General features: G+C 38.6%; 1 protein-coding gene across 1 annotated transcript in view; it reads left to right on the top strand.

Moving 5' to 3' along the window:
- Window positions 1–12,461, top strand: part of LOC124615809 (dedicator of cytokinesis protein 9) — a 343,132-nt gene that overhangs the window by 24,437 nt on the left and 306,234 nt on the right. Inside the window, exons 2-4 of the mRNA XM_047143949.1 lie at window positions 11,043–11,159; window positions 11,253–11,425; window positions 12,252–12,321. Coding sequence (XP_046999905.1) covers window positions 11,043–11,159; window positions 11,253–11,425; window positions 12,252–12,321 — 360 coding nt within the window. The remainder of the gene's footprint in view (window positions 1–11,042; window positions 11,160–11,252; window positions 11,426–12,251; window positions 12,322–12,461) is intronic.

Here is a 12,461-nt window from a genome sequence, read left to right on the forward strand (position 1 = left end):
CTTATCTATTGCCAACTGCACCATTCTGCATTGAGAACAGCATTAATCCTCCTCAGTAATGGACAACAGGATTCTGAATCAGTCAGTACAAAGGAACTGTTCCAGTTGTGTCATAGACATACTTGAGTAAGATAACAATCCTATTCTGTTTCTAATGCATACCACAGTGGCTTGATGAAATTAAATTCTGTCTATTTTTTTTTTTTTTTTGGGGGGGGGGTGGGGGGGGGGGAGGGAGGATGGCCATGTTATTTCAACAACATTCGCATAAAGTAAATCTTAGACATTTCCAGCCATGGAGCCATGGAACAGGTGACCATTATCACCTTCAAAGATGCTAACCTCTGTTGAGAACAATGTTTATGACATTTAATGAAAATAGTTATCTAAAGTGGCTTCACATATATTACCAGTTGCCTTTCCTTTCATTGTGATCACATGACCTGCTGAAAACTGTAATGTAACTGTATAAACCATTATACAACTTCTATCGTACTTCACAGTTGGAAGGAGGCAGTATGTACTGCACATTTCCCATTGTGTCTGCCTTGAGTAAACACATACTGTGTAAGAAACAGTGTAGAAATAGACACCATGGATCACATAACTTGTTTTCAATTGTTGATACTTAAGGGCTTGTCCTGTTTCATTCACTTGGTTTGAAAATCGTGGTTCATGGTGTGGGTTCCTGTAGTCATGTCCTAGTTCATGAACCATGGGCAACGTATGAGTGGCCAAGTAAGTGGTCCCGACAGTCGGGATACCAGTTACTTTGGAATAAGGCTGGGCATCTCGGACATATTCTGAGTCGTGGTCACCTTTGTGCTCATACGGCAAAGACTACCAAATCCACCGGTTAGTCTCTCAACTGTTAGGGGTAAAACTCAATGGGACTCGGGACAAGTAAGGCTAGCAACCTGCTTCCCCGGTACTTTAAATATGATGCTGGCAACAATCAGAGCAAAATGCCTCGGACCTTTGGGGGTGATGGAGTCCCACCTCTAACTGACAAACCAGGGACTCCTAAGATACGACTTGGCAAACAAATGGTAATGAGATGGGGAGCTATTAGTATCAATGGGGGCTACTCTGGGAAGAAGGTAGAGCTGGCAGAGGCTGCAAGTAAGATGGGGCTGGACGTTTTAGCTGTTAGTGACATTCAGGTAAGGGGTCAGAAAGAAGAGGAAGTAGGAGAATACAAGGTCTACCTGTCCGGAGTCAAAGCAGGAATAGCACAATGGGGTGTAGGGCTTTACATCAGGAAAGAAATGGAATCCAGCATAATTGCAGTAAGGTATGTAAACGAACGACTGATGTGGATAGATTTGACAGTGTCTAGCAAGAAAATTAGGATTGTGTCAGTATATTCGCATTGTGAAGGAACAGATCAAGATAAGATGGATAGTTTTTATGAGGCACTCAGTGATGTAGTTGTTAGAGTAAAGGACAAGGACAGTGTTCTGCTCATGGGTGATTTTAATACCAGGATTGGAAATCGAACAGAAGGGTATGAAAAGGTTATGGGTAAATTTGGAGAGGATATGGAGGCCAACAGGAACGGGAAACAACTCTTGGATTTCTGTGGCAGTATGGGCTTAGTAATCACAAGCTCCTTTTTTAAACATAAGAACATTCACCGGTATACTTGGGAAGGCAGGGGAACCAGATCTGTCATTGACTATATAATAACATATCAGTAATTCAGGAAGGCTGTGAGGGACATGCGTGTATTCAGGGGATTCTTTGAGGACACTGATCATTATTTAATCTGCAGTGAAATTGGGATTGTGAGGCCGAAAATCCAGGAGGTCAGGTCGATATGTAGGAGGATAAGAGTGGAGAAACTTCAGGATAAGGAAATCAGGCACAAGTACATAACAGCAATCTCAGAAAGGTACCAGTTAGTTGAATGTAGTCAGTTACAGTCATTGGAAAAGGAATGGACAAGGTACAGGGACACAGTACTAGAAGTGGCTAAAGAATGTCTTGGAACAGTAGTGCGTAAAAGTAGGATGAAGCAAACAGCTTGGTGGAATGACACAGTCAAGGAAGCCTGTAAAAGAAAAAAAGATGGCGTATCAAAAATGTCTACATACTAGAACTCAGGTAGACAGAGAAAGTTATGTTGAAGAAAGAAACAAAGCCAAACAGATAATTGCAGCATCCAAGAAGAAATCTTGGGAAGACTTTGGAAACAGGTTTGAGACTATGGGTCAAGCTGCTGGAAAACCATTCTGGAGTGTAATTAGCAGTCTTCGAAAGGGAGGTAAGAAGGAAATGACAAGTATTTTGTACAGGTCAGGAAAACTGCTGGTGATTCCTGTGGATGCCTTGGGCAGATGGAGGGAATATTTTGAAGAGTTGCTCAATGTATGCGAAAATATGATCAGCAATGTTTCAGATTTCGAGGTAGAGTGGGATAGGAATGTTGATGGAAATAGGATCACATTTGAGGAAGTGGAGAAAATGGTCAATAGATTGCAGTGCAATAAAGCAGCTGGGGTGGATGAAATTGAGTTGGAACTCATCAAATACAGTGGAATGTCAAGTCTTAAATGGCTACACAGGATAATTGAAATGGCCTGGGAGTCAGGACAGGTTCCATCAGACTGGACAAAAGCAGTAATCACACCAATCTTTAAACATGGAAACAGAAAAAATTGTAACAACTACAGAGGTATCTCTTTAATCAGTGTTGTGGATAAAATCTTCTCACGTATTGTTGAAAGGAAAGTGCGAGTATTAGTTGAGGACCAATTGGATGAAAATCAATGTGGCTTTAGGCCTCTTAGCGGTTGTCAGGACCAGATCTTTAGCTTACGGCAAATAATGGAGAAGTGTTAAGAGTGGAACAGGGAATTGTGTCTATGCTTTATAGATCTAGAAAAGGCATATGACCGGGTTCCTAGGAGGAAGTTATTGTCTGTTCTACGAGATTATGGAATAGGAGGCAAACTTTTGCAAGCAATTAAAGGTCTTTACATGGATAGTCAGGCAGCAGTTAGAGTTGACGGTAAATTGAGTTCATGGTTCAGAGTAGTTTCAGGGGTAAGACAAGGCTGCAACCTGTCTCCACTGTTGTTCATATTATTTATGGATCGTATGTTGAAAACAATAGACTGGCTGGGTGAGATTAAGATATGTGAACACAAAATGAGCAGTCTTGCATATGCGGATGACTTAGTTGTGATGGCAGATTCAATTGAAAGTTTGCAAAGTAATATTTCAGAGCTAGATCAGAAAATTAAGGACTATGGTATGAAGATTAGCATCTCCAAAACGAAAGTAATGTCAGTGGGAAAGAAATATAAACAGACTGAGTGCCAAATAGGAGGAATAAAGTTAGAACAGGTGGACGTTTTCAAGTACTTAGGATGCATATTCTCAAAGGATGGCAACATAGTGAAAGAACTGGAAGTGAGGTGTAGCAAAGCTAATGCAGTGAGCACTCAGCTACAATCTACTCTCTTCAGCAAGAAGGAAGTCAGTACCAAGACTAAGTTATCTGTGCACCGTTCAATCTTTCGACCAACTTTGTTGTATGGGAGCGAAAGCTGGGTGAATTCAGGTTACCGTATTAACAAGGTTGAGGTTACGGATATGAAAGTAGCTAGGATGATTGCAGGTACTAGTAAATGGGAACAATGGCAGGAGGGTGTCCACAATGAGGAAATCAAAGAAAAACTGGGAATGAACTCTATAGATGTAGCAGTCAGGACGAACAGGCTTAGATGGTGGGGTCATGTTACACACATGGGAGAAGCAAGGTTACCCAAGAGACTCATGGGTTCAGCAGTAGAGGGTAGGAGGAGTCGGGGCAGACCAAGGAGAAGGTACCTGGATTCGGTTAAGAATGATTTTGAAGTAATAGGTTTAACATCGGAAGAGGCACCAATGTTAGCACTGAATAGGGGATCATGGAGGAATTTTATAAGGCGGCTATGCTCCAGACTGAACGCTGAAAGGCATACTCAGTCTTAACCCGTAACTGGTACACCTATAAATTGTAACACATAAGGTACATCTGGGTCCTCGGGACCCACCCAAGTTTTGAGTATATTTTGGTAAAAAAAACACATTTAAATGAAATTTAAATATGAAACTTTTATTAATGTTTTGTTACTAATGTTTTAAAACCACATTCCTCATTTATGGTCATACCTTAAAGATGTTACAAAAAAGGACAATAAACTGCATAAAATACGAAATGTGAAAAATATACTTTTGGAAAGTCCTGCACATCAGTTACAAATAGTAAGATAGACAACTGAAACTTCACGTTTAAACACAAAATGTACTATGCTTCACAACAGTAAGCCAGAAGAAAAGTTCAAAATCAATATAAAAATTTCTGCAGGCACAACTTTTGGATAAATTTTAGTACATTTCTCAGCTAAATGACTATGTGATCTTTGAAAATAGCAGAAATTATGACAAAATATTAGGTTTCAATTATACAGCATCTTCACCAGTCCATTTCAGTTATTTCATTCATCCAGACTACCGAAACAGTTTGGACATAAAGCAGTGGAACATTCCAAACATAATGGTGTTCGACATCTGGCACACGCCCGGGATGCTTTCCTGTCTTTTTTAGATGGGCACACTGAGCATCTTTTCCTCTTCGATTTAGTAGCACCAGCTTCACTGTGAACCTGGGATGTTCCTGATGCCTTGGAGGGGGTCATGCCTAGAATATCACAAATGGAATTTCGGATATCTTTTCTCAAAAATGGAGAATCCAATCTTCTTTTCATACAATCACTTATGAGTTGTGTACCTAGTTCAATGAGGAATTCTCTGCGTGTCACATCATCAGTATCTTCTTTCCCATGGTACAAAACAAAAGCATTTACACCTGCTATATCTAGCATAGTGTAGAAGACTGCCATAGGCCACCGCCTTGTTCTTCTAGAAGTCGTGTAATTATGCGTCTTTTCGTCAAGTGCGTCAACTCCACCTTTTGTTTTATTGTAGTCATGGATTATTTCAGGCTTATTTTCCACCATACATTCTCCATGGTGCATTGTCGATATCAGGTTGACAACCTTGTTCTTTTTGGGGACGTGTGAAAGTATTGTTACAGAACCAGAGTATCCGTAGATTGAAGAAGACACATTTCTGCCCTTTGCTGTTGAAAAGCTTGGTGGTAGCTCAGCCTTGTTCTTTCTCATGGTGCCAATATAAGTCAAATTACAGTTCGACAACTCATTGACCAACTCCACACTTGAGAACCAGTTGTCCCCTGTCACATTTCTGTTACTTCCCTTGATTGGTTCAACCAACCGCATGACAACAGCTGTTGGTAAGAGGACACGGCGCGGGATGGCTACAGCTGATTTTCCCGAATATATCTCTGCATTCAAACAGTAGTGCATTTTGGCATCAGCTAGAATAAATATTTTTATACCGTATTTCCGTGGCTTGGATGGAATGTACATCCTAAATGGACATCTACCACGGAATCCTACAAGCATTTCGTCAACAGTGACGTACTCTCCGACTGAATAGTTTTCTTGACAAGCTTCTATCAATGAATTGAAGAGCCAAGAGATGTGGTACAGTTTATCTGTGAGTTTCCTTGCGTCACGGGTTGCTGCATCATCAAAACGAAGGCAACGTAATAAAAACAGCAAACGTTTCAAGGGCATAGTTGCCCTAAAAATTGGTCTACCAGTGCCGTTTGTAGCATATAAACCATTCAGATCTTCGTTGTTTGACTTGAAGGCTCCCCACAAATAACAAAGACCTATGACAGCTTTTATTTCAGTACTGTCTGTTAGATTTGAAAAAGAATTCTTTTTTGACTCAGGTGGCAATGACATAATCTTTTCATTGGTTCTGAGTACTACCTCTGCAATCATTTCTTTGCTGAAAAGTAGTTCCCAAAATGCTAGAGGGGTCTTTTCTGTTACCTGTCTAGCTGCATTACGTATGCCAGGAAAGTGAATTGGAGCAATGATGTTGGTTTGAGAGGTTCTTCCACGTATGCTGGGTGTTGTTGACCACTTGAATCTGTTTCTTCCATAGATATAATTAGTTCCAGATTGTTCGTTGTTACTGTCTCCATCATCACTTTCATCACTTCCAGTTTCATGTTCACTAATTTCATAGTCACTGTCGCTTCCACTTATGTCTTCAATATCACTGTCCAATGGTTCGTTCAGATTATCTGTAGTATCTTCCTCGCTCATTTTTCTGAAGCACTACACCGTAAATCCAAGATACCGGAAATAATGCCACGAAAAGAAAACTTTCACTAACGGTACACCTGGGTCCACGGGACCCGATCACCTTTATAGAAACAAAACTAACAAAGAAACGCCTGCAACAATGTTGTGGGCTGGTAGCCAGTTGATTGTTAGGAGAGTACAGGGAGAGGGAAGTCAGTGCTACCACACACATCACGGAGCTGGAAAAAAGAAATTTCGCTCGGGTCCCTGGGACCCAGGTGTACCAGTTACGGGTTAAATGATGATGATGATGATGGTTTGAAAATCGAATCAGTTAATGTAGAGGAAGGCATCAGTGGTCATAAGACTGTGATGGCATCTATGACAACAGGTCTGACAAAGAAAGGTAAGAAGATATTTTTGCTTAGCAAGTGTCAAGATACAAATTTCAGAGTATCTGAGCAGTCAGCATCAAATATTCGGTGATGAGGACGAATATGTGGAAAACGAATAGAAAAAAATCAAAGGCATCATGCAGTATGCACTACACAAGTATGTTCTGAGTAAGGTCTTAAGGGATGGGAAATACCCACCATGGTTTAATAGCTCTGTTAGAAAGCCCCGGTGTACACAAAGAGAACTTTATCTCAGATTCAAGAGAAGTAAAAGCCTAGCTGCCAAACAAAAGCTGAATGAAGCGAAAATGAGTGCAAGGAGAGCATTGGGAGAAACGTTCAATGACTTTGAAAGTAAAACATTGTCAGCCGATCTGAATAAAAGCCCTAAGAGGTTTTGATCATCTATAAAATCAGTAAGTGGGCCAAAATCATCTATTCATTCTCTCAATTACCATACTGGCACTGAAATGGAAGATAACCGAGAGAAAGCCGAAATACTGGATTTGGTCTTCAGAAATTGTTTCACCATGGAAGACTGTAACATGGTCCCGCCTTTCAATTGTCATACCAACATTAAAACGGCAGATATTGAGATAACCAATAGCGGAATAGAAAAACAACAACAATCGTTAGTAGTGGAAAGGCATCAGGACTAGATGAGACGGAGTGAGGTTAGCACACTGGACTCGCATTTGGGAGAACAACGGTTCAAACCTGCATCTGACCATCCTGATGTAGGTTTTCTGTGATTTCCCTAAATTGCTTCAGGCAAATGTCGAAATGGTTCCTTTGAAAGGGCACACCGGCTTTCCTTCCCCATTCTCCTCTAATCTGATGGGACCGATGACATCACTGTTTGGTCCCCTCTCCCAAATCAACCAACCAACCAGATGAGATAATTATAAGATTCTACAGAGATTATGCAAAAGAACTTTTTCTCTTGCTGGCAGTAATGACTGGAAGAAAGTGCAGGTTATTCCCATTTTTAAGAAGGCCCATAGGATGGATGGATACAATTATAGGCCAATATCATTGATATCAATTTGTTGTAAAATTATGGAACATGTCTTATGCTCAAGAATTAGATATTCTTGGAGAAGAAAAATGTCCCCTATAAAAAAAAGATCATGCAAAACTCATCTCACTCTCTTCCTCCATCAGATCCGCAGCATTGTAGAGAATGGCGCTCAGGTTGATGCCATGTTTCTTGACTTCAGGAAGGCATTTGACTCCATCCTGCACTGACATTTAGTGAAAAAAATATGAGCTTATCGAGTATCAGAGCAGATTTGTGACTGAATTCAAGACTTCCTTGCAGACAGAACTCAACACATTGTTCTTAATGAATCAAAATCAACAGATATGAAGGTAACTGCCGGAGTGCACCAAGGAAGTATGAGAGGATCATTACTGTTGACAGCTTATATAAATGATCTAGTAGAGAGCATTGGATGCTCTCTAAGGCTCTTCAAAGATGATGCAGTTATCTGTAACAAAGTAGCAACACCAGAAGATAGTAATGATTTTTGGAATGACCTCCTGAGAATTGATGAATGGTGCAGGCTCTGGCAGATGACCTGAACTAAATAAATATAACATTTTTGCCCATATATAGGAGAGGAAATCTGTTACTGTACCCATATATAGGAGAGGAAATCTGTTACTGTATAGCTACACAATTGATGACAGACCTCTGGAATCAGTATCTGCCATAAAAGATCTAGGAATAATTATCCAGAGTGACCTTAAGTGGAATGACCACATAAAACAAGTAATGGGAAAAGCAGATGCTGGACTCAGATTCGTAGGAAGAAACTTAAGGAAATGTAACTCATCCTTGGAGGAAGTGGCTTATAAGGCGCTTGTTCGAATGATTCTTGAGTATTGTTCATGTATCTGGAATCCCTACCAGATAGGACTGAAAGAAGAGATAAAGAAGATCCAATGAAGAGTGGCAAATTTCATCATGGGGTCATTTAGTTGGCACGAGAGAGCGTTATGGAGTTGCTCAACGAACTTTATTGGCAGACGTTACAAGAGAGGCATTGTGCATCAGAGAGAGATTTACTACACTGAAATTTTGACGGAGCACTTTCCCCAGAAGAGTCAGACAACATATTGCTTCCCCCCACATGTCTCGCATAATGACAATGAGGAGAAAATTTGAGAAATTAGAGCCAATACAGAGGCTTACAATCATTCTTCTCATGTGCTGTTCGCGATTGGAACAGGGTTGGAGGGCTCAGTTAGTCATACAAAAAGTACCCTCCATCACACAACATTAGGTAGTTTGTGGAATATGATGTAGATGTAGATGAAACATTTTCTTCACACTGTGCCCTCCAGATGCGTATTAAGTTCAGTAGTCATTTTCTCAGCAGTATTCATCAAATCAGAGATAACCATCCTCCTGTCCCTATGTATAAGTTTAGGTTTCCTATCATTTTGGTACTCAGCAGATCATATTTTCCCATGAACTCTGTGTGTTTTTAAGGCGCTAAATACATTGTCTGGACATACTTTTAGCATATATTTGCAACTATTTCGCCATTGTTTGAAGTCTGTAAGACATGATCTTGCATTAGATCAACCCATCATCACGAAGATGATCTACTGCATCCAGAAACCTCTCTACAGTATAATGAAAGGAATGAGGATACCGTAAGATATATGTTAATCATCAAGAGACATACTAAATGAAGTAATGAAAATGTTAAATTCTGTAGAATACTAGCTGATTAACTGAAGATAATAACTGACAACTCACTGGATGAGGTTGTATCAGTTGTGTTTCCTAATTTTATTCTGGTGTTGAAAAAGGAATGAAAACAGTAAATGATTATTGCATTGTGAAGACAGGATTATTACAGAAATCAGTAATTGGTGAAAAAAATTGGGAGTGTTATGGGGTATGCACTGAATATTGGGACTGAAGAGTGGTGAAGCAAAAATCAGGATGATGAAACCATAAAGAATGGGAAATAATAATGGAACAGTTGAAACAGATTAGTGAAATAACAAAAAACAGACAAGCTAATGAAGAAAATGTTATTGACAATATGTGGATTACAGTCCTGGTGAAGTTTGAAGGACATATTTATTATGCCAATAAAATTTAAACAAAGAACCTTCCATGTCATTTCAATATCATGAAGCTATAAAAAAAAGAGAGAAGCTAATAATGTTTGAATGCATTGTAGTGAAAAATATACGAGGGTAATCCCAAAAGTAAGGTCTCCTATTTTTTTGTAAGTACATAGACCTGTTTATTTTTACAATGGTTTATATCAGTATACAGCATGAACATTGAACTATTTTTCGACATAATCACCATTTCTGTCGATGTATTTTTGTAGAGCTGAATCGCTTTCTGGCCAAATGTTCTTTTAACCTAGGGAACAGGTGATGGACACTGGGTGCCAAGTCAGGACTATAGCGTGGGTGGGTGATTATGTTCCATTCAAACCGTTGCAGGAGAGCAACGGTTTGCTGAGCGATGTGTGGGCGAGCGTTGTCATGGAGAATGTGTACGCCCTTGTTCAACATTCCTCTTCTCCATTTCTGAATTTCCCGTTTGAGTTTTTTCAGTCTCTCACAGTACCTGTCAGCGTTAATTGTGGTTCCAGCGACTCAGCTCCGACGACGAGGTGAAAGAAGAGGCTCATAACTTTCTGAACAGCATGGCGGCAAGCTGGTATGACATGAGCATACAAAACTGCCACAGCGTCTACAAAAATGCATTGATAAAAATAGTGATTATGTCGAAAAATAGCTAAATGTTCAAGCTGTAAACTGATGTAAACCATTGTAGAAATAAACAGGTCTATGTACTTATAAAAAAAATAGGAGACCTTACTTTTGGGATTACCCTCGTATATAAGCCATGGTGTGGTTATAACCAGGAAGCCACTGAGAATCAAATTAAGCTACGGAATTTTTATTAAGAAGAAAATTTATAGTTAAAAATATTGTTGTAAAGAAAATTGAAGGAAATGGAGTGCTTTGGCTAGAGTGCACTGCAGTAATTGAGAGAAGAGACGGCCCGAATAGCTGCAGACTGGTAAAACACCCAGATACAAGACTGTTATAGGAATTAAAAAAAAAAAGCTGAAATCTGGGAGTGGATAACACTGTGTGCAGTGAAGCAGTGTCAGATAGAACAAAGTGGCAGCAGATCATGAAATTTGCAAATGATGTGTAAACTCCTTGATCAGTGTGGAATTAGTGAGTGTTTTGGTTCCTTCTTTGTTTTGTGCTGTGAGTGTTTGTACTAGTAGGTTATGTATTTCTTTCCTGTTTATAACTTTATCCATCATGTGTCTTGTTACAGCATATGTGGTTTTGTTGCAAATATGGAGTTTCTGTTGTAAGTACACAGATCAAAGATTTGTCCTTATTTATTTAATAATTTTGTGTAATGCTTTAATGAAAACATATATTTATGGTTGATGTTCTGTGCTCTTGATTTTAGAACAAGCCTCAGTTGGTTGACCCAATAGATTTTGAAACTTTCATTTTAAAAAACAAGACACTTCTCCAAAACGATCCTCAGCGAGAACTATTACTTTATCCTGCTGATGATGTGTCTGTAAGTAATAAACTTAGCTTTAATACATGTTGTTGAATAGTGGGAATTAGTGCTGAATTACTTAATTTCCTTTGCTATCTTGTTTTGTTTTAGCAAGTTGTGCTTCCTAGACGATACAGGACAACTAACCATAGTGTGCCTGTAAACTATGAAACATCAGATTGCTGTTTGTTTACACGAGAATGTTTGAAAAGTTATACTTGTAACTGGAATCTGATCCATTACAAATACAGTGCATATTCTGGAACATACCTTGAGTTACCTAAGTGAGTGTTATTTTTTATATATTGGATCTTATGAAGTTTTTGTAATAATGAGTGGTTACCTGTAGATTGGTGACATTATTATTGAATTCCTGCACATGTTATTAACAATACTACACACATCACATGCTGTGTGTAAAGACAATATTAGATATTATTACCCTTTTGTTATTCTTTCAAACAATAAACAATGAAGGACAATAGTCAAATACCAGACTGCTGGTGTCTTGGTATCATTTACTGAACCAATTCATTTAAATGAGAACTTAAGTATGTAGCTTTCATTTCGTAAATTTGCTGTAGATTAATCATGGAAAACATTTGTCATGTGGGTAATGATGTTCCCAGAATATTAGCCTTTTCTCTCTCATTTATGAAGTATCCATTTAATAGAATTCCTGGAACATTTTTGTGTCTTTTCATAATAAAAATTACTTGTATTTTCTTAAAAACTAAAGCAAACATGTATTTTGTCAATTATATTGGTTCAGTAATGTCAGAGGATGCTAAGAACTGCACTCATTGACTTCTTGATATTTTTTCAGAATGTTAAGTGTCAGAGATGAATAATATGTCAAATACTTGTTTTAAGTGCAGTTCACATCATGTAGTATTTATATTTGTTGTTCCTTAATATTATCATCCAGCAGTTACAACTAGTTACATTCTTCTTTCCTATATTGACCACATTGTATGTGAAGCACACCTTTTTTCTACTCCCTGATTCATTATTTAAAGGGACTAGTAAAACTGTACATGGTTAAACATATTCTCTTTGTACTAATTTTACCATTTTTTATGAGAACTTTTAATCACTTTTCTTTTACAGGATTCTAAAATCGGAGGAACTGAAAGATGAGGTGTATGAAGTGGATACAGATGCAGATCAAATTGATGAGGTAGGGCCTAGTATTTATAACTTTAGAATATCTAAAAATCATGGCCAAACAGTACATATTTTATTACTTATTCAATAACTGTTGACAAGAAGGTCTTATAACTATCATAGTTATTACGGTACTCAGTATAAATCGTGAAT

Source organism: Schistocerca americana, chromosome 5, assembly GCF_021461395.2.
Source record: "Schistocerca americana isolate TAMUIC-IGC-003095 chromosome 5, iqSchAmer2.1, whole genome shotgun sequence".
NCBI classification, from domain to species: domain Eukaryota; kingdom Metazoa; phylum Arthropoda; class Insecta; order Orthoptera; family Acrididae; genus Schistocerca; species Schistocerca americana.